At 38.3% G+C, this 25,755-nt stretch overlaps 3 protein-coding genes across 10 annotated transcripts; 2 read left to right on the top strand and 1 right to left on the bottom strand.

Annotated features, from left to right (window-relative positions):
* The first annotated feature begins 3,915 nt into the window (after positions 1–3,915).
* On the top strand, positions 3,916–11,333 carry ATE1 (ATPase E1). The gene is made up of 3 exons (XM_088980713.1): positions 3,916–4,211; positions 4,273–4,536; positions 10,716–11,333. Exons 1-3 carry the CDS (start codon positions 4,175–4,177, stop codon positions 10,934–10,936), a joined length of 522 nt encoding a protein of 173 aa, XP_088836839.1. The 5' UTR covers positions 3,916–4,174; the 3' UTR covers positions 10,937–11,333.
* A 4,151-nt stretch (positions 11,334–15,484) lies between these two features.
* Positions 15,485–18,695, top strand: LOC148863353 (COBRA-like protein 4). The gene is made up of 6 exons (XM_088979338.1): positions 15,485–15,683; positions 15,793–15,872; positions 16,544–17,000; positions 17,146–17,293; positions 17,414–17,691; positions 18,155–18,695. The coding sequence occupies exons 1-6, from the start codon at positions 15,572–15,574 to the stop codon at positions 18,433–18,435; spliced, it is 1,356 nt and encodes a 451-aa protein (XP_088835464.1). The 5' UTR covers positions 15,485–15,571; the 3' UTR covers positions 18,436–18,695.
* A 743-nt stretch (positions 18,696–19,438) lies between these two features.
* LOC148863352 (protein COBRA-like) lies at positions 19,439–25,454 on the bottom strand. 8 transcript variants are annotated; one of them, XM_088979334.1, is made up of 7 exons: positions 24,438–25,045; positions 24,209–24,262; positions 22,985–23,064; positions 22,005–22,461; positions 21,452–21,611; positions 21,007–21,284; positions 19,439–20,104 (listed from the first exon to the last, which is right to left on the bottom strand). In XM_088979334.1, exons 2-7 carry the CDS (start codon positions 24,210–24,212, stop codon positions 19,818–19,820), a joined length of 1,266 nt encoding a protein of 421 aa, XP_088835460.1. In that variant the 5' UTR covers positions 24,213–24,262; positions 24,438–25,045; the 3' UTR covers positions 19,439–19,817. The 8 variants fall into 8 exon arrangements, with proteins under 8 accessions (XP_088835460.1, XP_088835459.1, XP_088835456.1 ...); XM_088979333.1 differs by having other exon boundaries at positions 24,209–24,313; positions 24,438–24,998; XM_088979330.1 differs by lacking the exons at positions 24,209–24,262; positions 24,438–25,045 and adding an exon at positions 25,176–25,454.
* Between the last annotated feature and the right edge of the window lie 301 nt (positions 25,455–25,755).

Genomic DNA, 25,755 nt, shown 5'->3' with positions numbered 1-25,755 from the left:
GTTGTGGTTGAATGTTGCCTGATGTGTAAATAGAAAGCCTAAGTCCTAGCATGGCGGGATTGACATGTACGTCAGTCCTTCCATGCTGGAACACGTACCGGGAAGGGCGCCTCCATTGATTCAGTGGGCTCTGTTGACTAACTACTTATCCAAAACCAGGTGCATAGCCTCCTGTTTTTTCTCTTTTTTTACTTTTTGAGTTTAAACTTAAACCCAGCACGCACCTCTTCTCTTAAACACCTCTCTTACTAATTACTACCACTCTGTGTTTGACTTTGACTTTTCTTTTTTAAGTTCTAGTAATTATTAATATTATATCATTACTCTAATAGCTAATTCATCATCATTATCATCTAACTCTTGTCCTGATCATATATAGCCTTATGGAGTCGGCTAAAGAAACTAGAATCCATATTTTAATGGTGATGTAACCCTCCTCCTCATTCAGGTTTGAGAGAAACGAAATAAGATATGCTTAAAATTATATTACACACCAACAAAGACTTATTACTATGTTTAATTTATTATTAATGATCTACTAAATCCATATAAACCTCTTTTATAAATTTGCAATTCGAAGCGGCTTGCGTCATGCATGCTTTCAGATACAGTTTATGCCATGAATGCATTGTATTCGAGGTGGAACTGAGATCGGAGTGAGTCACCCAGTCACCACACAGCAGAGCAGAAACCAAACCCACTTGCCTCACGGAAGTCGTTAATATCGGTACGTCTTATCCACGTCACTGCGTCAGTAGATAAAACGAATTGAATTGACCGATTTCTTGACCGACGACCAACCCTTTCCAGATTAGATTAGGATCACCTTCAAAAGTTGAAGTTCTATCTTCAATCAAATTCAAAACGCCACAACTCAACTCTTCAACCAACCTGTTGGCATGGAGAAGTGGGACCTTTTTTCTTATCTCAGATTCATCCAGTTGCATGGAGCTCTGCACCGCTGGATGTTGAGCCCTCAAGCAAAAACCAAATCTTGCCTTCCTTACTTCCTTCTTTTAAGGGAGACATCCGACATGGTGAGAGTGGGACCGACCAAAAAGGTCCAGAGGTTCATCAGTAGCATTTAGCTTTATATAGGCTGACAATGTTCCTCCTTTAAGGGAGTACCTTTTCTTTGTCGGAAAACCCATAAGCTAATTCATACATTTGCCACCTGTTGATCAATCCTTATGTTCTGATGTTGATGAAACGGTTCACCCACTGGTGGAATTAAATGGATGCCGATTGCCACAAACACTGGCCATATACCTCTTTGGACACTCGCCGTAGCATATTCGTTTGGGACTGCCGTCTACTTCCTTTTTCTTATTTTCTTTGAAACAATCGTGTTACTTGAACTTAACCAACCGCGCCCGGCCTCGTCTAAAGCGTCCATTACAATCTTACCTCAATCAAAAACAGTTGATAAGAAAACAAAAACTATAAAAAAACAAATGAACAGTGGGACCTCCCTTTTCTGATCATCAAATGGGTAAGTAATATGAATGGATAAACCGTAAGCTCGTGATATATACTTATTCCCCACCTGCTGCTTTTTTATTGACTCTATCATTATTCAAGTGGGGTTTGTGGTACATAGAAACCAATGGGCTAAGAAGAATATAAGAAACGTGTGGTTTCTGTAAAGTGAAAACCACTCTTGATTGATTTGGGATTTGTCCAAGGTAATGAACAGGTAAAACTAAGGCTCGTTCAGTTTTTGGTAAGTTATTTATTTGAATAAATGTATTTATTAGGGTAAGGATTTTTTAGTAAAGATTGAATTAGATAAGGGCATTTATTCGTGTAGCACCTAAGTACGGAGAATTAATAATGTTAAATTTACACTATGAAATCAATACTGTTAAATTTATATTTATTAATATTTTAAATAATTATTAAAATTTTAAAAATTATTTATTTAAAAAAATAGCTTTTCAATCATTATTAGAATATGAATAGTTTTCTTTTATTATGATACCTAAAGGTTAATGATTAGTTGAAATTGAAATAATATAGGCATAGGTGGTTGTAGATAATCAATTTTGTATTTTCTGAATTTTTTTAGTAATTGATTGATAATGGTGGTAGTTGTTGTGGGGCTGTAGCCTGAAAGTCTTCATTATATATATCATTAGATAAGGTAATTACCATTTTAGTCATAAAAATCTATTATTAAAAGAGATATTTTTGTTCCATTCAAGTATTGACAATTTTTCTCTAAGTGAAAAAGTTACTTATTCACCGAAGAATATCCAAGAAAATAAACATTCTCTATTACCCACATAAATCTCAAAACAAGAGCATGTATTTCTTGATCAATCGGAATTAAAATCCTAATGACCAACTTTTCCCCTTTCAAAATAGAAAAAAATATATATCTATTAAAAGTTAAACTTGAGCGGTGAAGACGAATGGCTGTGAAAGGGCGATGGATTTCATAATGGAGAGCTGCTGGTGCTGGGACCATATATTCTCGCCATGGCTTCCTAATTCTACCTTTCTTCGTGTTAATTTGCTTTACTCAATACTCAATAGGAAGAAAAAGAGAAAGCGTATTTAGAAATGGAAGAAAGAGGGTAGCTAGCTAGTAAGTACAGCTAGCCTAAATCCGGCCGGACGGACACATGCGTGAGCTAGCAAGACCTCCGTGAGTGGTGAAAGTACAGACAGTCCTAGCAAGCAAACCATATCAAACAAGAATCCCTCCCCTTCTCTCTCTTCGTGTAAAATAAAACATATATAAAATAAATTATTTTAATTCAGTTTTTCTTTTTTTTTTTTAATTTGTGGGAAAAACTAAATCTTAAATTGTCTATTTAATATTTTTATATAAATAATAACTCTTTATTTTCAGATAATAAATATGTTTTCATTTTTACATATAATTTATATGTAAAATAAAACATATAAAATTTAAAGTAGATAGAATAAACCATTCTTATATTTTCAGATTTTATGTAAAATACTATATTCTGTATGTAAGATATTACAATGTTACCAAAAGAATGTGCGTATATATAATACATTATAATACAATATTTTTCTGGGCCAGGATGGATCAACCAGGCATAAGGTTTGTTTTGTGCCAGGCTTGGGCCAAAATTATGTGCAGGCTTGTGAGCACCGACCCATTTCTTTCATGCGGCAACTTTAAGAGAGATGTTCATTTTAAAATTATTATTTTGGATATATAACTTGTCTAGACCCATTTTTGTATTTATAAGTAAAGATAGATGAATCAATATAGCTAAGGGTGGTTAAGGGTGAATAATGATCCTTTAATAAGAATTGATGATGGGCCATGATGAATTGGTGGATAAATATGAGTGGATTGGTATTCAATCCTTACCGAATCCACCCATTTGCCACCCCTAAATTGCTCAACCCAAAGCCCAAATTCAAAACAGTATAAACCTGAGCTCAAAGCCTGACTTATGAATAGGTCTAACTACAGTACACACAATAAAGTTATACTTCCCTTTGAGTGAGACAGACTTATCCTATATTCACATTTACTTTAAGCAAATTGGGTTCAGTAATCATAAGACCGTGCTCATCACACCGCAGTCCCAAAAAAAAACATAAAGTATGAAAGTATTCTCAAAGCACGGCTGTGTGAACGGTGTGAGCATGGTCTTGTGCGCACCGAAGCCGATCTAATCTCCTACCAAGCTCAAATGGTCATCTGACATCTGGCCAGGCTCTGTTTCCAGAACTAAAAGCCATCCTCCATTTCTCCCAATTCTCCCAAATGCTTCTCTAGCCCAGCAAACCTTTCGCGGTCATGAATATTGTAATTAGTGCTGTAATACCTGGGCGGATGGACCGGACCGTTTTGGCCATTAAATCATGGGTCGTACGGTCCAAAAGTCCATTTCAAATGCTAGACTTGGCATAACGATAGCCCAGGTCCAGAAGAAAAAAAAAAAAAAAGGGTTGAAGGGCTTATTCTTGACTTAGATTGCAGTAATCGGTGAGTGGCTAGGAAAGCCCAGGTCGAAAGCGTCCTAGGTCGTTGAAATGGTCCACTATCCCCCATCGGCCCAGCCCATTTATATCTTCAAATAAACTAAAGCTGTAAAGTACCCAAGTCTCAAAAATCAAAATTGCAGGCATCAACGAGAGAAGTGGAGTCGAGCAGCGAAGGAGAGGGAAGTGGAAGTTTGCCTGAATGAATTATCCGGTCCAGAAGAACACTCTCTACGTAGGTAAGCAACGATGCTCATGCCTGCATTTCTGATGATGAATAATTAATAATGAGATGATCAGGGGGTCTGGCGGAGGAGGTGAACGAGGCGATTCTTCATGCAGCGTTCATTCCCTTTGGGGAAATAAAAGATGTGAAGACGCCCCTCGATCAGGCGACGCAGAAGCATCGCTCGTTCGGGTTCGTTACCTTCCTCGAAAAGGAGGATGCCGCGGCAGCCATGGACAACATGGACAACGCAGAGCTCTATGGAAGAGTCCTCACCGTCAATTATGCCTTGCCCGAGAGAATCAAGGGTGGGGAACAGGGTTGGGCTGCTCAGCCCAGTAAGTACTTCTTATCCCTTAGATATTCAAAAATGTTCCTCTCTCGAATGTCCTACTTTATTTTCTGTTAATCCTTCGATATGTTGTTACTGAACTACTTTGATTCTTAATTCGTTTTTGATGGGGTATGACTGGAATGGCGGAAGAAGGGGTTCTTGTTGTAAGTGTTGCCCTTTTGTGGTCGCTGTGGAATTTGGTTAAGATTTGTGGTTTATTGTCATTTGGGTTCCTTTCGTGTCTTTTCTTGTTTCTTCTGTGTTTATGGTTTTAGATTCTGTAATGTGAGCGTCCATATTTCTCTTTATATGGAAAAGTCTTAATGGTTGTTGGATTATTTTTCTTTATTTTAGCTAAATTGCTGTTTATCTTTCCATCTAGTACAGTTTTGTCCTAGAATTTTTACCTGCGTTTTCAGAGGTTACAATATTTTTCTTCATTTTAGCATACTTGGAATTAGGGTTTTAGCAATGGAAGTAAACTTGGAGATTGATTTCTCAAGTCCTTTTTATTTGACAAATTTTCAAGTGCAGACCAGCTCCCCACTAATTAGAACCATGGTCCTTCTCTCGTTTAACTATAAGACTTATTAATACCGTTATGCAGGAGAGAAGAATGGAAGAAGAGAGAAAAGAGAGAGAGAGAAGAAGAGAGAAGAGAGAATTGAGAGCAAAAAGATAGTATTGGCGGCGCAGCTTTTTTAATATATATACTAGGGCGACAACAACTAAAATAAAAATGAGTAAAAGTACAATAGTACCCCTGCGGTATTATACATAGGAAAAAATAACAGCTGTTAACACTCCCACTCAAGTTGGGACAGAGATGTCAATCATGCCCAATTTGTCACATAAGTCATGATGTCGTGAGTGGTGTAGTCCTTTTGTAAAGATTTTGCAAGTTGATCCTCAGAGCTGACATAAGGAGTACACACTTCCCCTGTGATAACTTTCTCTTTGATAAAATGCTTGTCGACTTCGATGTGTTTAGTTCTATCATGTAGCACAGGGTTAGCAGCAATGTTTATGGCTGTTTTGTTATCACAGAATAGGGTCACAGGTTTGTCCACTGGAAAACCCAACTCACTCAACATATTCTTTATCCACATTTTCAGCCACTCCATGAGCCATTGCTCGATATTCAGCTTCAGTATTGGATCTAGCTACCACACTTTGCTTTTTGCTTCTCCAGGTAACTAGATTTCCTCCTATGAAGGTACAGTAGCCACTAGTTGACTTTCTGTCATTTAGGGATCTTGCCCAATCTACATCAGTATACACTTCAACTTTCAAATGTCCATGCCTTTGAAACAACAAGCCAACACTTGGAAACCTTTTAAGGTATCAGATGATTCTTTCTGTTGTTTCAAGATGAGTGGTCATAGGGGCATGCATGAACTGGCTAAGGACACCAACTGCATAAGCAATGTTTGGGCGGGTCATAGAAAGATATAACAATCTCCCTATAAGTCTCTGAAGCTGTTTCACATCCTTGATAGGTTCACTTTGGCTGTCACCTAATTTGTGGTTAGGATCAATAGGGGAATCAACTGGCTTCACTCCCATTTTTCCTGTATCCTGGAGTAAATTTAGGACATACTTCCTTTAGGAAATGAAGATACCCCTTTTTGAGCAAGCAACTTCAATTCCTAAGAAGTATCTTAGAGGACCTAGATCCTTTACTTCAAACTGTGTGGCAAGAAAACTCTTAAACTTTTGGATTTCATCCTTCCAGTCGCCAGTGATAATTATATCATCAACATATACTATCAAAGCAACAATTTTACCTTCTCCTCTTTTCACAAACAATGTGTGATCAAATTGACATTGCCTGTATCATTTCTGTTGAACCATTGCATGGAATCTGCTGAACTAGGCTCTCAATGATTGTTTCAGCCCGTATAAAGACTTCTTCAACCTGCACACATTTTGTTTATTGCCTTGAGCCTGAAAACAAGAGGGTTGTATCATGTAAACTTCCTTTTCAAGGTCACCATTCAAGAATGCATTCTTGATATCAAGCTGATGTAGATCCCAGTCAAGATTAGCAGCAAGAGAGAATAGAACTCTAATGGAGTTCATCTTGGCAACGAGTGCAAAAGTCTCAGCATAATCAACTCCGTACACTTGTGTAAATCCCTTTGCCACTAAATGAGCTTTATACCTCTCCACCATGCCATCAACCCTATGTTTGACTGTGAACACCCATTTACATCCAATTGGATCATTTCCCTTAGGAAGATCTACAAGTTCCCATGTGCCATTTTTATGAAGGGTATTAATTTATTCCTTCATAGCATCTGTTCATTTAGGTACTGAAAGAGCTTTTGCCACATTCTTAGGGATAGGGACACTGTCAATGGACGTGAGAAAGGCTCGAAAAGTGGGTGAAATGTTTTCATAGGAAACAAAGTGGGAAATGGGGTGTTTAGTGGTGCACGACCTAACACATTTCCTGTGAGCAATAGGAAGGTCAAAGTCATTAGCAACAGAGGTATCAATTGCAATGGGGTCAGGGACATCAATGGGAACCAAGATACTTGAGTGGGTATGATCTGCCCCCGAAGAGTTTAATGGCATTGGAGGTACAACTTTTGAATTCTCCACAGCTCTTGAATTTGTTTGGTCTTTGTGACGACGGAAGAAGACACGAAAAGGAAGAGGATCAGGAAGATGAGGGATTTGATCCAGTTTCTCCTCATTCCTACTCTCCCCCTGAGGAGAAACAGGGAAAAAAGGCTTATCCTCAAAGAAAGTGGCATCCATGGAAATATAGAATTCTCGAGAAACAAGATCAAAACAATGGTATCCCTTCTGAGTGAAGGAGTACCCCAGGAATATGCAAGGAATAGCACAATGATCCAATTTTCCACGAGTGGGTGACAAATTTTGGACAAAGCAACGACAACCAAACACACGAGGAGGAATGGGAAGAAGAGGGGCCTTAGGAAAGAGAAGCTGATGTGTGGCTTTGCACTCTAACCAACGAGAGAGCATACGGTTGATGAGGTAGGTAGCACAAAGGATAGCTTTAAGCCAAAAGCGTTTTGGGACATTCATACGGAGTAGTAAACCTCGGACCACTTCAAGGAGGTGTCGGTTATTTCTTTCAGTAACACCATTTTGTTGTGGTGTTCGGGCACAAGAGCTACGGTGAAGTGAACCACGTGATGCAAAATATTCCATGAGATCACTATGAAAATACTCTTTGGCATTATTTGACTGAAAAATTTGGATTTCAGTTTGAAATTGGGTGAAGACCATCCGTTGAAAATCTTGGATAATTTTTGGTACTTCATCCTTGGTTCGCATGGGATATACCCATGTATATCTAGAATAATCATCGATAATGCTAATAAAATACTTGTAGCCACTCTCAGATGGTAAAGTAACAGGGCCCCACACATCATAATGAACAATGTGAAAAGGAAATTCAGATTTATTATTTTTTGAAAGAAAATGAGTTCTACACTGCTTACTCAATTGACAAGTTTGACAAAAGAAATCTGAAACAAACACTGACTTACATCACTTTCAAAGACTCAAAAGATAAATGACCAAGATGGCAATGCCATAAATAAACTTGACTCTTACAGGACTGACTCTTAGACTCTGTGACTTGAAGACCAGCCTTATTCTCCAACATGTAAAGTCCATCAACCATACGTCCTCTACCAATCGTCCTCCCCGAGACCAGATCCTAGATCACACAGTAAGAAGGGAAAAAAGTCACTGAGCAGTTTAAGGAATTAGTAATACTACTAACAGAGAACAAATTAATGGAAAATTTCAGAACATGTAAAACATTAGAGAGGGTAAGGCCGAGAGGGAGAGAAATGGTTCCTTGACCAGCTATGGTAGTGTATGATCCATCAGCTAGTCTCACCTTGTCTCTTCCAGAAAGAAGGTGATAGGTTTGAAAGTAAGAGGACGTACCAGTCATGTGTTTTGACGCTCCAGAATCAATGATCCAGAGAGTGTCAGGGTTATGAGAAGCAACATGGAAAGCTGTGGCAGAGTTACCTGATGTAGATGCAAATGAAGTTGAGGGAGGAGCATCCATCTGACGAATTGCTCTACCATAGAGCTCTAAATGGTCATGGAAGGAATTTATAATATCCTCCCTTGGGTCAGATCCAGATGAATGTGTCTGAGTCACAGTATGAATGGGGGGCTGATTCTCTTGAGTAGTCATGTTTGCCATAATGTGTTTTCTTGTACCTTGCTGTCCTGACTTTTTATTCATATCTGAACCTTGCTTCTTATTCAGATCTTGAGCCCATTTCGGCTTCCCATGAAGATCTCAGCATGTGTCTCGGGTGTGTTGAGGTTTCTGCCAATGAGTACACCACAATTTGTCCTTATCATCCATCTTTTTCTGAAGATCCCCCTTCTTAGAAGTATTTCCCCACCGGTAGTAACACTCCCTTTCGCTGCCAACACAACTGCATCTCCTTCAGAACTGTTCATCAAATTTCTTCTGCTTTCTTCTGATTGTACAAGAGCATAAACTTCCTGAACTGATGGAAGATCCTTGTTACCTAGGATTTGGACTCTGATAGATTCATATGTAGGGTTCAAACCATGTAAGAAAACAAACACTCTCTGCTGGGAGACGAGTTTTTTGTACAGTTTTGCATCTTCGTCACACTTCCAGTCCACACTCTGATAATGATCTAACTTCTTCCAGACAAAGGTCAAGTCTAAGTAGTACACAGATAGACACTTCTCCCCCTGTTTACAAGTAGACAATTCTGCCTGTAGCTGGTAGATTTTTGCATAGTGTCGCAGTTCCAAATATGTTGATTTTGCTTGTTCCCAGATCTCATTTGCCATTACAGCCCACATGAAATTTCCTTCTTATTTGAGGTTGCATAGAAACTAAAAGCCAAGACATGACCATGCTGTTTTCCTGGTTCCATCTGTCATATTCAACACTCCCAGATGTGGTTCTTTGATTCTCCCATTAATATAACCTATCTTTCCCCTTGCAGTGGTGTACAACTTGATCTCTCTTGACCACTCTAAATAATTTAAACCATCAAGAGGACTAACAGCCATGGGAAAGGATAGGTCCAAACCCCCACTCATTCCATTCAGCATTGAGAAAACACCGGATGTAGCAGAATCTTCACCACTCGTAATTTCAGAGTCAAAAAGAACTCTTAAATGGGGTACACAGCCTTAAAGAAATTCAACACTGCGGGGAACGAAAAAAAAAAAACTTCAGAAACACACCTCCTTTTGAAAAAACACAAGTGCTGTTACAGCACTAACAGGTCATCCCTTGACTTACAAGTTCAACATGGGTCATCTTGACCTATGCATCAATAGGACTGCTGTTACAGCAAGTACTGGTCACTTTCTGATCTTCAGTTTACCATAAAAACTGCTGTTGCAGCACACAAGAGGTACTAGTCACTTTCTGACCCCCAGTTCACCATAAAAGCTGTTGTTGCAGCACACAAAAAAGGTCCTCACGACCTACAGTTTCACAGGGATCAATCGACCCCACAAAAAAGGAAAGAAATAGGTGCTGATCACCTCACATCCAATCGGCAGACCTAGTACAGGTTCTGCCCTAGCACACGACCAGAAAAAAAAGGTAAGAGAGAGAGAGAGAAAAGTTACTTCAGTGTGTGAGTTCTTCAATCAGCCGAACAACAGATGAGGGCGGCAGATCTGGATATCTGGTGCAAAGAAGAAAAAAAACTGTTCACTCAACTTCTCCTTTCAGATCTGATAGTCCCGCTTTGATACCTTGTTATGCAGGAGAGAAGAATGGAAGAAGAGAGAAGAGAGAGAGAGAAGAAGAGAGAAGAGAGAACTGAGAGCAAAAAGATACCACTGGCGGTGCAGCTTTTTTAATATATATATTAGGGCGACAGCAACTAAAATAAAAAGGAGTAAAAGTACAATAGTACCCCTGCGGTACTATACATAGGAAAAAATAACAGCTGTTAACGCTGTTAACAAATACCTCTTTACTCAGGCTTGGCATTTGATGTTGATAGTTTTTCCATTTTCCTTCAATAAATATAGGTTTGTCCAATACTTGGGAATACAACAAAAGAACTCTGATCATGATATATTTTTTTATCAACCGATGAAGCACTGCCTTTCTAGCCTAGTACATCAGCAGTTAAGGCTCTAATTTGTCTTTGGTGGACTTGTACTCTGCAGTTTGGGCGGATGCTGATACATGGTTTGAACGTCAACAACAAGAGGAAGAAATGCAGCGCTTACAGGCAGAAAACCGGGCTGCAATGCAAGCCGCAGAGGAGATGCATAGGAAGAAATTAGCTCAGGAGCGAGAGGGTGAAAAGGAAGAAGAAACCGAGGCCAAGGACGATCCCATGGTGATGGCAGAAGCAGAAGTTTTGAAACAGAATATCAGTGCTTAGAAGCTGAACAGATCAGTTATAGGGGTATGGGCTACTACCGGAGTTGGGATTTTCTTTTCTATCTGCTTCCTCTACAATTCAAACTAGCTTCATGTTGAAATTGTACACTATCACGAATTCATGATCAATCAATAGTTTGGTTTGCTTCTGGAGAACATCCACTCAAGCAAGGGAAACATAAGAAGATAATGAAACGTGTTTTAAACTTTTTGCAAAATTGAATAGGTTATTTCAGCATGGTGGTTCTGTTGTTTGTCTAAGGCCATGTACTGGGATTAGCTAACCCTTATAATCCAATTTCTAAGTTTAAAATGTAATAGATGGAAAGTTAGTTGGAAATCGAGAACATCTGTGTGATACCATTCACACATCAAGAGCTTCAGCATTTTTCTCTTGACATTGACTTCTAAGGTGACCATGTTAAGCTACTGTTTCACACCTCTATTCACCTAAGGACTGTGTCTCAAATTTTACTTCCACAAGTTTCCACTGGAACCATTTTGCAAAAACTTGTATTCATAAATATTGCAGGTTTCCCCTTTTTTATTTTCTAATTGGTGATGGAGACATGATAGTACACTTCAAATTTGTTTTGTTATTTATGCTTGTATTCTAGATAATGGACCCTTACCATTATCTATTATGATCATATGTATCATGTACCGGGGCTTTCATTTTTGAGCCTCTCCATTACCAAGGGAAATTCTTTCCTAAAATATGTTGGGACCAAAATATAAGTGTGTATATGTTGCACAAGTGGTGGTATCTATATTTAAGCTAGGCCTTTAACCACATGTAAGCATGCTTAATCATACTGGGAAGAAATGCAATTCCAGTTATCTAGTATTGTAAGCCACAATAGAAAAGTCATTTACTACATCAAGGGGACTCATGACAAGTAGAAGCCGCCTTCAAGCCTTGTTATAAGACCAGACTTTTTGCCTTTTTGGAGTTCAATTGGACCATGGGTTTGGAGAGGATCTTTGTAATGCCACCTATTCACCACTAATCGCTCCGAAAAATCCTGTCCTGACAAGATTACTGTGAGTGAATTATTGAATTTCACCTTTAGATGCTCATATACTGTTTTATTCCATGATAATCATCATTATCTTCCCTGATTCTGTCAGATCTAGCTGCCTATCAAACTGCTGAAGAAGTTGTCATTTTTAGCTTATGCTTTTCTTTTTTTAAGTTCAAAGCCCATTGCTTGGTGCAATAGTTAAATCTCTGGCCGACATGCCTGAGAACATGGATTCAAGTCTGAGAGCAGCCACTTAGTGCAAGAAAATGACAAAAGTTGCACTTAATCCACCCCTACCAAGGCCTTGGACAGCCGGGTCCAGCAATAGGTAACGTTCCTTTTATTTGCATAAGTCTATGTCTTCAGATATTATGTTTCTCATGCATTACCTTGTGATACTTAAAAAAAACCTGGTGATTCTTTCCTTCAAAAAGGCAAATGGAAGACTTCCTGCAAAATCTCCAAATGTTCATTTTATCTCAACGAAAAACCCAAGCCAATATTTGCTCTGTCTCCAAATGCTTTGTTTGCCCTACTGTTTAATTCTTCCATCATCTGCCAAAGGATCAGAGAAGTCTCTCTCGGATATACCCCTAGCAGACTTGCAGAGAAAGAGGTTGCTAACCATATTCAGTTGTCCCTAAATGTCGCTGCAAGTAGTTGTGAAAACAAAGCTGTGTTTGAAAGAACCCACTGGGAAATCAGAATCATCAAACAGATTTAGAACCTTTCCCATCATTAACACCAAGTTATTTAGATTTCTCACTTGTCATTCCCAGCATTATCATGCTTTCTACCAGCCTTCTATGTACTAGAACAAAGCAGATTGACCTACCAGGTCCTGTTTGTTTCTTTCTCTACTTAGTTTATTGTGTATATGGTAGCCAGCCTACGAGTTAGACTACTGAACAACAAGGTTACAGGAAGAGGAAAATCAGGCAGGGGAGTTAATAATTGGATTTTGCAGTAAGGTTTCTATTATCTGCTAAGGTGAAGATATCTGCATTGTTGCAGATCCCGAAATAGATTTTTTGCTGTCTTCCAAGGGAAGCTAAGTCCTTGTTGCTTGGTGATGATTTCTTCTTCAAGCAAAACTCAAGGAAGAGAGCACAAGATTTATGATTGATCTGAGCACAAGGTAGATCTCACAGCTTTTATACCTTAAAAAACCTGACATTGCGATTGCATGGTCTGAAACTTTGACGCAAGAAAATTCCAAATGTAGGATGTCTAAAGCTTTGAAGGGTTCATATTTTTGTACTTCCACTTCTATGACTTTATTCTAATGGAGGATGGGATTCATGAGAAACTACTCTATGTTTGATGTCTTTTATTTTTTTCTTCAAACAAAACAGAAATGCAAATGATTTCAGTATAATTGATCTCATAAGAACTAAGAAGATAGTTTCCTCCTTTTGTCTTTTTTTTTTTTTCTTTTTTCTGAAATCCTAGTTCGGTCTGCAGCATCAGTGCTGGTTTTGATCCGAACAGTTGCCTCGGAATTCATCATGCCTGCCTACCCTTTGATATGGCTCATAAAGAGGAACCCCAAAGTTTGAATATGGGTTCAAGAAAGTGTATGGTCAGAATCTTATCTACTCTAGTATATTATTTTCCTGATTCTGGGAATTTCATTAGTGTCAATGGACTGCATTTCATTATAAAAAGGATATCACCCAATATTGGTCCCAGCTATCTGGGGTCTTGAGACTTCAGAGGGGTAAATGGATGTGATATGGTCCTAACCTGTGGCATTTTTTTTACGTCTGCATTCGTATTTCTGGATGTTGTAATAAAGTAATAACCATTTTTTTTCTTAAGCCGGGTGTTGTAATAACTATTTCTTGTAAACATGACTGCTACAATTATAGCTGGGATTCACAACTGCTAGGTCCAACATTGACTGCCCAACAATTCTAATATTAGTACACTAACTACAAACCAGTCACGGTCACATGGTGTTGAAACAAACAGGACGTCTATTGCTTAGTTTCTAATTTTAGTCTCTCGCAAGCTTCTCCTTCGACTTTTGTTATAGCAGATTTGGGAACCTTTGGCATTTCCGTTCATGCACAATGTGGTCGCTCTCAAATTCCAACCTGTGTTTTTACGCATATCATTCCAAGAATTTTCTATTACCGTATAAAGCGAGTACCCTTCTTTTGTGAAGGTTTCAAGATAAGAAAAAAAAAGGAAAGAACTAGATAGAGTGGACTGCTCAATCTTTCCCTTTCCACTCTCATGCCCTCCCTTTTAATGTAATTTGGTATACCAATTGATGAATGTGGACATCTTGGTAGACTTAAATCATAGTTAATTTTATAGTAGACTACTTTCTTTGCTCATCATCAATGAAAGCCTTCTCCGTTCACGTAATTAAAACCTAGAAATAAATCCAAGCAGGTTTGAAGTCACAGCGCAACTGGTTTATCAGACCCATTCACATTTGTCGGTGAAAACCATGAATTTGATTTGTTACCAGAAAGTAATATTGATCAACTAAGACAGCCCTCATATTCTTCTTCTCCCACCTCCTTCCCATCACCCCAATTGGTGGGATTGCAAAATGCTGGGGGGAATCATTGGCCACACACTCCATCAGATTCAGTCATGAATGATTTTTTTTTTAAAGCACACCATGCCTATGAATTCTGTTTTTCTTATAGAAAGTTCACTCAGTATAAGAGCTTGTAACCAAAAAAAATACAGAAAAGTATTTGAGTGGGTGGCAGAGACAGAGTGGCCAAAGCTCCCAAAAAGAAGAGGGCATTTGAGAAGTTGTTTTGTTGAAGCATTCAGGTCTCCGCATGCAGTTGGCGAGTCTTAATCAGAGGGGGAGTGACCACCTGCCCCAACTGCCGATTAACCCCCCTACCTCAGAATAAAGAGACCTTTGATGAATGCCTGCAATCCCTCTTTCAAATCATAAAACTGAATTGCCAATAATGATCCTAAGGTTCCTTTCAATGGAAAGCTTCTCTTATGGTTGATTGACCAAATGGGCACTGTATCCAACTATATCCGTTTGTTTGGTCTGTTTCTGGGTTACGGTTTATTAATCTTCTCCGCGGTCTGTGCCTCAGACTAGTGATGATTGATAACCGATGAGATCATGACCTTCCAATTATTTTTCTGGTTTTCTTTTTCTTTTCTTTTCTTTTCCTGGTAAGATACGATCATCATCTTCCTATTCAATGAAATAGAAAATAGAAGGGGCATTCAGTCATTTTCTACTGATGGGTTGGTAGTAAATCTATATAAACTTCTCCTAAACCAGATGTTGACCGTGTGATCTTTGGTTTAAATATCTTGAAATCTCCCGCGTGATTGTCTTCTTTGCTGACCACGACCGTTGCTTAAAGAAATGGGAACTAAAATAAGAAGGAAAATAGAAAATTAACAAACAATAACAGATGAAATTACCACACCATGTACCTACCATTAGGTAAGCTATCTCCCATCTCCAGGTAATTTTTTTGAGTTCAATTCTTCCTTCCCTTAAATATAGAAAGACCCATTGACACTCTTGATACAGTCTGCTTAAATTGTCACCAGAACGCTTCTGGGATCCCAGTGAAGTTCAGGCAAGCCTAACCTGGGAAAATTTCAGCATGGGATCCAACAGGCCTGCAGATCATCACCAACAATGTAGAAGCTACACTGTTGTGAAATTTAAGTTCATTATAGTGTCTTTCTTCTTTGTAATGATGTTCTCCGCTTCAGGTAAAGGTTTTAGTAGTGAAGTTGGAAATTTAAGCTTGCATGGCGATCCAATTCCAACTTTCCTCTGGTTTATTTATTTATTTTTCTTGCTTTTACTCCTTGAATGCAGCTGCGTTTGATCCCTTGGATCCCAATGGGAACATAACAATCAAATGGGATGTGATGTCTTGGACCCCAGATGGCTATGTCGTGAGTATCATCTCCATTTGATAGTTTTGTTTTGCAGTTTCTTTGTGACAAGTTTTTCCTAGTTTCAATTCTAAATTCTAAATTTTTGGGGGTTTTCACCGATGTGAATTGTTTTTCTTGTTGGAAGTTCCAAAAACAAAGCAAAACCAGCTGGTTTGAAAACAAGTTGGTTCTTAGAACAAAAACATAGAAAACATGTTGTTGAGTTTCTAGTTTAGAGAATATGTTTTCATGTGGTTATTTAATATCATGTTCTATAAAATATATAATTTCTATACTACAAAAATTGTTTTTGTTAAAAAAAAAACATGTATTGTTTTTTTGGAAATAAAACCAACTTGTTTTTCCTTTTGAAAACAAAAACACCATTCAAGAACATGTTTTTGTTTTCTTTGCTGATGTGGTAATTTCAAAACCAAATGAAAACAAAAACGTTCATGTTGTGGAACGCTCCATCAGGAACCCAACATAGATTAAATTTCAAATAACCAATTGCAGATCCATAAGGCAGCCCTAAAAACGATGTGACTCTACTGTTCTTTAGACTGTTTATTGAAACATAATTTTTTTTGTTCATAAAAGAAAATATAAATTCAATACCAGAGATTATAAGTTCACAATAAGTCAAACATGAGATAATGATATCAATGTCTTCTTGATCCATCTTCCAGGCAGCGGTGACAATGAGCAATTTCCAATTGTATCGGCACATCATCAGTCCAGGCTGGACCTTGGGATGGACATGGGCTAAAAAAGAAGTGATATGGTCCATGGTGGGAGCCCAAACTACTGAGCAAGGAGACTGTTCCAAGTTCAAGGGGAACGTTCCACATTGTTGCAAGAAGACCCCAACAGTTGTTGATTTACTTCCTGGTGTTCCTTACAATCAACAATTTTCCAATTGCTGCAAAGGTGGGGTGGTGGCTGCTTGGGGACAGGACCCTACAGCATCAGTCTCAGCCTTCCAGATCAGTGTTGGGCTGGCTGGTACTTCAAACAAGACAGTGAAACTTCCCAAGAACTTCACTTTGCTAGGTCCAGGACCTGGGTACACTTGTGGCCCGGCGAAAATCGTGCCATCGACAACCTTCTTTACACCTGACCGGAGGCGGAAAACTCAGGCACTGAGTAAGTTCATCCATACTCAAGATATAGTTTGGTATTAAGTTCTTCAATGAAACCAAGTTCAAAACAGATCACATTAGCTCATATAGTACAGAAGAATAGCTCAGTCCTGTAACAAATCCTTACCTTGCTATTCTTTAATTTGCAGTGACATGGAATGTGACATGCACTTATTCACAGTTTCTGGCCCGAAAGAACCCAAGCTGTTGTGTATCCTTCTCTTCGTTCTATAATAATACCATCACTCCGTGTCCCTCCTGCGCTTGTGGTTGCCAAAGCAAGAATAACTGTATCAAGTAATCCTCCAACTCAAACTATACAGATCGATGTATCGTGAATTGAAAAGCATGTGTCTGTTGTTATTTGAACGTCAAAGAAGAGTAGCTAACCCTGCAGGATTGTGAGTGTTATTGCAGAAGTGACTCAAAGCTGCTAAATGTACTGGGAATCAATACACCAAGGAAGGATAATGCACCATTGTTGCAATGCACACACCATATGTGCCCGATCCGAGTGCACTGGCATGTGAAGCTCAACTACAAGGACTATTGGCGTGTGAAGATCGCCATCACAAATTTCAACTATCGGATGAACTATACACAGTGGACGCTCGTTGCTCAGCACCCAAATCTCAATAATGTTACCCAAGTATTTAGCTTTGATTATAAGCCTCTTGTCCCTTACCAATCCATTAGTGAGTGCACACAACCTCTCAAGCACTGTCTTTCCATTTCTATATGCTCACAATCAGGCACATTCACCATTTTTGGGAAGCTATTTCTTTGCTAGCTCTGTAAAAGAAAACACGCTTTCTTCCGAACAAGAGTTTTCAATAGGCCTTAACCCTTCCTATTCCCATGCCAATACTAGGGTCTGCACCTGGACAAGAGCATCCAGAAAAAACCAATCTGCATTGAGTCACCAGGCTTGGAACTTTTTGGATGACTAAAATACCATTTTGCTTCTTTCATTTCATGGTCCATAAATTTTGTCTGAACAGAGTTCAAACGAACATTACATCTGTTGTGGAGAGAGGGTTTCATAGCAATGCGCAGAATAATTCAAAATTATGCTTTCTATTTTCTTGTTTGTCTGTTTTCAGAGACTATTTATGACTTTGAAAAATTCTAATTCATTTGCTGCAATTGCACATACAGATGACACTGGCATGTTTTACGGCATGAAATTCTATAATGACCTACTAATGGAGGCAGGCCCACTTGGAAATGTCCAGTCGGAAATTCTGCTTCAGAAAAACAAGGAGACCTTTACTCTCAAGCAAGGTTGGGCATTTCCTCGGAGAGTCTACTTCAACGGTGATGAGTGCATGCTACCCCCACCAGACGCATACCCATTCCTACCAAATTCTGCCTTTACAAACTCAGCTACATTCTCAATATTAATTGCTTCTCTACTCCTCTTGATGACCGTCTGGTGAATCCCTTGGATGTTAGAATGAAGCAAAAGGCAGTTTTCAGAAGTTTTGGAAGGAGAAAAAGCAATTTTTTTCTGAACATATGGCTATCTTTCGCATATTGGTTACTGAAATACAGGTATGTAAATGAAACGCCAAAATTGTTTTGTTTGAATCAGAAAAATGAAAGCTGGATGTGAATCAGCTCTGTAAGACGTCTTTTGTAAGATATATGAGCTTATTAAATCGAGAAACTAGACCAAATTTTCTATATAACGAAGAATGTTCTGAAAGTTGACCATACTGCACGGCTATGGAGTACTTAGTTTCTCATCCCTGCAGAAACATGATCCTTTAACAAATGGTTGCTGGATGCTTTGACATTAAGGCTCCGTTTCAACAAAGAAAAGGGTGAAAGCGGATTTCAAACTGAAATATTTCGGCCATATGTTCTTTTTTCTTTTCTTTTCTTTTTTTTTTTTTTTCTGTTCAACAGTGAAAACTTTGTTTCATGTCCCTTTTTCATTGATAGATATCAATTTGTTCAAGACGGATATCAAGAATAAAGGTCAGTAACTGGGTTTGTTTCTGTCTGATACTAATTATAAAGCATCTAAGAGACAGAACATGCATGCAAAGATTCTATTGTAGCTATTCTTCCCTCTCCATCTCCATGGCTCTTCATTATTTCATGGCCGTTTTAGTTTTATGCTATAACGTAGCTGGCAGCTCACTTCAATTAACTGATTGACATAACCATGCGTCATGCGTGGTTAGGAATTTAAGAAGTCCACTTTGTAGTTTGTAATGTATGGTAGATTTTAAGGATGCCCTTACTAAGATCTTATTGAAGAACAAATAAGATGTCAAAACCATTAAAAGTAAAATTTAAAGTTAGACCATAGGGGATTATTAGTGCAAGTAACCTTTTTTTTTCATCTTCATGCAGACATGCTCAACTAAATTAAAGTTACTTCTGTGATTTAGTTTCGGTTAAACAAAACAGAATTACATGAGAAGATGAAAGTTTGATTAACAACTCCAAGATCAAATCCATATATTATCTGTGGTTTCACTTCAAAATGTTTTCATTACAATGGAAGGAGCAACACTTTTACATGGTATCCCTACAAACAAGATGGTTAATTTACATGTATAATCAGAAAATATACTTATATACCAGGTAAAATGTAAAACAAAAATGGCAGTGAATTCAACTCGCCATTACACAACACAGAAGATGCGATTTTTGTCATTGTGGGTTGCCATGCACCTGAATCCACTTATATTGCTGGAATCCAAGGCTCCAGCAGAGGTTAGTTCACCACAGGCTTTTAGTATGATCCAATTGTAAATATTGGAATGACCCATAAATTGAAATATGTTCCCCTATGCTTCACTTGGTCCTAACCCAACAAGAACACCAAAGATGCAAAGAAAGTCATGATTGGACCAACTAACGAGGCAACAGATCGGGAGCTAGCATTTGGCAACCATGGATAGGCATCAGGTGGTGGCATGACACAGTTGTCACCATTGAAGTAGATCCGTCGAGGGAAAGCCCATCCCTTCTCAAAAGTAAATGTTGATTTATCCTTCCTGAAAAGTAACTCTGACTGGACATTCCCTAGAGGGCCAGCTTGCATGAGTAAATCATTGTAGAATTTAACTCCCCATAACATTGCAGTATCATCTGCGAAACCAAATTCCAATTCCAAAATGATTCAGTCAACTAAATGTTTCAAAGCCACACACACACACATCTAGAAGTATTTGGTACCATATTTGATATGATACCAGTACGCTAGGCAAACAGGTACCAGGTATAATAGCCACAACCACAGAAAGTAACAAAAACCAGACTTAACATTTGATTGATTGACATTTTTACACAACCAAGTGGATAAGAGCATAGGAAAAAGTTCATTTGGTTTTCTTTTTTCTTTAGTTTGGTCAGGAAAGTGTTCGTTCATCAATTAGGTTTATTTGGTTTGGTCTAGTACCATCAAGGGATCAGGTCAGGTCTAGATCAAGGTAGACATAACCTGGTCCCAAACCAATAAATAAATGTGCAGAACCTGTCCCAGATCAATTATCAATCAGGACTAGGGTCTGACCTGATAAAACCCGATCATATTTGACAGCTATACTCCAACCTGTAACTTAACAGTACATCTACTCATTTGTTAAATTGATACATTTGGACACGATAACGTGACAATACCACAAGTATATCACGATAGGTATTAGACTGGGGGTATCTTTGTAATATGCTATATATATATAGTTTGTTTCAGTCTTAACAGGTTCAGAACAACCAAAACCAATCCCAACCCAATTGTAATCGGGGCACATGAAGCAGACTGAGACCCTATATAATGGGTTGGTTAGGTTCTATTGGTCTTCCTGACCCATTAACAGCCCTAGATATCTCCTAAATTTGGGACAACCAATTTGATGGTCCAGACCACCTCAACATATGCAATATATCTTAAATGCCCTGTAATATCAGGTTAGGATATTAGATCATCATTCACCTCTTCCATTCATAAAGTAAAACAGGAAGAGAACTTGTTAACTAAAGACACAACTTACTTATGGCAGCATAAGGAGTTAATGACTTGTAATTGAAGCTGAAAATCTGGGTGAGATTGTCAAAGTTGGGGTGTTGAACAACCAAGTTCCACTCTGTGTAGTTCATCCTGTAATTGAAATTTGTGATTGTGATCTTGACTCTCCAGTACTCTTTGTAGTTGAGTTTAACATGCCAGTGGACCCGGATTGGGCACATATGGTTAGTACACTGGACAAGAGGTGTATAGCTATTTTTGCTTGAGCTTGAAAGAGCTGAAGCTAAATACGGCGAGTCTCCCCTGTAAGCCAAAAGAAAAGAAAAAAAAAAAAAGAAAAAAAAAAGAAAAAAAAAAGAGAGTATGAAATCAAACATAATACATTGTCTCCACACTGGAAGATAATTTTATGGAGAAAAAACAATGAAGGCATGATATTTTGAAGAAAAAAGATGAACAACAAAACTTACTCTACACAACTTCCTGGCTGAGTTATATTGTTTTGGCAGCCACAGGTGCATGTTGGGCAGGGGACTATTGTATCATTATAGAAGGAAGAGAGAGAGACACAGCAGGTCGGTGTCTTCTGAGACAGGAATTGAGAGTACGTGCAGGTAACGTTCCATGTCACTGAAAAAAGGGAGACATATAAGTTACAAGACATTTTTTTCCTTTACTTTTTCTCTTCTAATGATAAATGATACCAACAATCAAGAGAGCCCTGTATGAGTATAGCATGAGCTCAGTTGCAATGGAACCATGAAAACTATTTTGACCTATTTGTGTATGAAAGCTAATGACAAATAAAGTGGTTTTTCTCACATAAAGCCTTCTATGCTTCTTATTAGAATTACTATTAAGAAACGGTAATATTTCATTAATGATAGTTTTATTATTGGATAAAGCAAAAAATACTATGGTGCTTATTCCATCTCATCATGATGCATGGAAGCATCAATTCATAAAGAAACCATGTTATGATCAGATTTCCTGAAAGAAACAATAATCTTCAAATCATCTTACTCATTGCTTGAGTGACCCTCCTTTTGTCTGCTGATATAAATTTAGTTGGTTTAACAATCTTCGCAGGCCCGCATGTATACCCAGGTCCAGGGGCTTTTAGTGTGAAGTTCTTTGGAACTCTAACTGTTTTGTTAGTGGTCCCCGCTGCACCCACACTAAGCTGGAATGAGCTTGCTGCATTGGCTGGATCCTGGACCCATGAATTGATTACTCCTCCTTTGCAGCAATTTGCAATCTGCTGGTTGTAAGGGGTTCCTGGCAATAAATCCACAACTGTTGGATCTTTCTTGCAGCAATGTGGAATATTTCCTTTGAATCTTGAACAATCCCCTTGCTCTGTGGTTTGGCCTCCCATCATGCTCCATATTACTTCCTTCTTTGCCCATGTCCATCCCAGTGTCCACCCTGGTGCCTGAATGTGACGATATTGTTGGAAATTGAAGATTGTAACAACAGCCTGCCCAACTCCAAACAGAAGATGAATGATAAGTTAGATGGAGGCAGATAAGCTTCCAAAATATTTAACAATATGTGACAGAAGCAGTGAAGTAATAGATGGAAGGTGGAACTGAAAAAGAATTCTTTTACCAATAATGATATGAACAGAGATAACCTAGGCAATAGAAAATACCCACTTTTGAAATTTGTAGCTTAAGTATATTCATGTACTTGTGTCAAATAAGCTAGGAGAAAAAGGGAATTTTTTCTAGAAGTTCCTTTAAGAATTCATTACGCATTGGAATCCTATGTGTATCCACATAGAAACTCCATCCATTTAGGAAAAGTCCATGCAACACTGACATTGATACATATATCAGTGTCCCTCTAATATAGACTTCTTTGCACATGCAGGGCATGATATACTTTGTGATATGAATTTAAGTGTACAGTATGAATTCACAGTAAATTACACACACACAGATTTTCTAAGCTCCACCATAAGGCCATATGTACTTTACAAAAATCCTTGATATACTTACAACATAGCCATCTGGAGTCCAGCTTATAATGTCCCATTTGATTGTGATATTCCCATTTGGATCAAGCGGATCATAGGCTTCTGGAAAAAACAAAGCAATATTTGATTTTAGACCCTTTTTTGAGAAGAGGCAAAGTATAGTATTTCACTCAAAATAAGAAAACCCTTGTACAATAAGTGTCTGTACAAGGGGAAATTACAAAAAATCTCCCCCAGTTTCTATAACAGCACATATCCCTGATTGTTTACAAAGAGAGAATCATATACAAAAAATTAACTATAACTACTTCCTTTGTAATATTTACGAACTGCCAACCATGATTACATTTTCGGTATAATTGATTTTAGATCCTTAATTGCCAAGAAAGCCAAAATTCTAGTATTTTATAAAAGAATTGTAGCTCCTGAAAGCCCCAAGTTCCCCTCCCCATAATAGGGTTCCCATATTTTCTTTTGGAAGAAATAGGGAGAACCAAAAACATCTAAATCAGATCATTATGTAATAATTTAATTTGTGTATCCTCTGGACAACGTATAGTTTCTTCTCTTTTTTCCTTTCATGACAATATGAAACATAATTCAGAAGACGAAATAAAGTGCATTCCACAAGTAGTGCACGTCTGGAATCTGCATTTGTGTAAGGGGGCATCTGAGATAATCTGATGTCCCAGCATTGAACAACACCTGTTGCGGCCCCCTATGAATCCTTTCCCTCATAAACCAAATGACATGTTTCTCTAAAGAAGAAAATTTGAAAATATCATACTACTATTTTTCTTCCCTTTTTCCATATCCAATTTATAAGAGACAACAAGAGGTCAAGAAGCCTGATTAGGGATGGCAATTCTGTCAGAATACTAGTTGATTGGTTATAAGTTCTTCTGGTATCAAAGTCAAACCCTAATAAATATATTTTATATGTTTTATAAGAAATAACGTATATAGAAAAAAGGATTAAGAGAGAATCAAATTCTTCCGGTTGTGCCCCATTATAGGCGTCTTGGCCACTAGCTTACCATACCACATTTTTGCTTAAGAGGGACATCACATTTCACTTATGTGATGATGGTGGATGGGACAAATTTAACGGGCTTGGGATGGGACGGGTTTGGGAACTTGGGAGAAAAAATTAAAAGGGGTTTGGGATCAAGGATGCTCAGGCGGGTTTGGGAATGGAAAGGCAATTTTCGCAGTACCCAGGCCTGATAATCTATCTGAATCTTACCCATTAGAAGATTCCATCATTTATGCATAGTCCAGACGGCGGGCTCTCGGGAGTCTGGAGATATTGGTAGATAGAAATCTCAAAACACAAATAAATAAACCCAAGCTATAACGGAAAAAATGAATAGATAAGTGAGTTATTTTATTAGCATAACAAGCAAACATGATAACAGTCCAATATCATAGACAAGAAAAACAGAGGATAAAATTTATAATTTAATTCCAGCAACCTGATAGTCGCAACTCGTACATGAATAATGATGAAATAAAAATTTCCTCTCACCCCCTCCCCTCCCCCGGGCTTTCTACAAGACTAGAACTTGCTAAATTCATAAAGAAAGGCCCCATCGTCTTCATGAAAAAACATATTAAGAAAACGAAGAAAACAATCCAAGGAGGAAAAAAGGGCGAAAAGCTATAAAAGATGTGACTGGGTATTGAACTAAAGCTTTCAGTGGAACGGGAAATATAAAATGATATAGCATTCCGCCAATTAAGAAAAATCAGATGCTAAATCAACTGCTTATATTGAACTTCCATAGTCGTGTTTGTTTTCTTAAATAACAAAACAAATCAAATGTTAAACTACTGAAGAAGAAGGGCGACTGGGCAACTACAACTTTCAAAACCGTCTCATTATACATTTAGGAAGAGCGTTTCCATGGAACTAGGAGTTCATCTGTGGATTTGGACAAAAAAAAAACAACAAATAACGTAGACAAAAAGAAAGAAGCCCAAAAACATCGAATTTTCTAGACAAACAGAAAAGAAGCAATCTCATCAAAATTTCTATTTCCAGAAACGCAACAACCAAATCTCAACCCAAAATGCCATATCCACGAAAAAGATGACACAAATCTGTTTTAACCAACCAAAACCCATGAACACAAAAAGAACAAATCCGACAATAAAAACAAAATTTGACACGAAAAGAGGGGGAAAATATATAAGTGATCTTGAGTACGAACCTGTTGACGTAAAACTGAAGCAGGAAAACCACAGAACAACCAAAATAGTACATTTTACTAGTTTGGAGATGGACCTCCTCATGGATGAGCAGACAAACTCCATTTCCATAGTAAATTCCTTTATTTCTTTTCCTGGGCAAAACTGAAAATGGGGAATTGCAACGGGGAGAGAGAGTGGAAACCGAGGAAGAGAGAGAGAGAGAGGAAAGAAAAACCGTGATCACTGGCCTTTCCTTCACATCATCACATGACAGACAGAAGTGGAGACTTAAGACCACTGGAATTACTGCAAAAATTTCCTTCTAAATTCTAATTCCATTTATGTAATTACCTAATTGCCCATTCTTTGGGATTTATTTATGGAGTACAACACCATATGTTGTTAAAATTACACATATGCCCTCCTTCAGGCCTCCGGTGGTGAATCTTGGAACTTGAAAGTATGTTCGATGATGTGGGTCCAACATCCAGCTCACATAGGGGCTGTAACCCATTAGCCAAACCAGGGGGGGGGGGAAAGGGTGGGTTCAGCCAGGGTAGCGGTTATTGGCCCGAACCGCTGCCCTTCGAAAAGGCCCAA

Source organism: Nelumbo lutea, chromosome 3 (genome assembly GCF_056320005.1).
Source record: "Nelumbo lutea isolate HS-2025 chromosome 3, American lotus-T2T, whole genome shotgun sequence".
Lineage (NCBI taxonomy): Eukaryota > Viridiplantae > Streptophyta > Magnoliopsida > Proteales > Nelumbonaceae > Nelumbo > Nelumbo lutea.
This window is presented reverse-complemented; position numbering and strand designations above follow the sequence as displayed.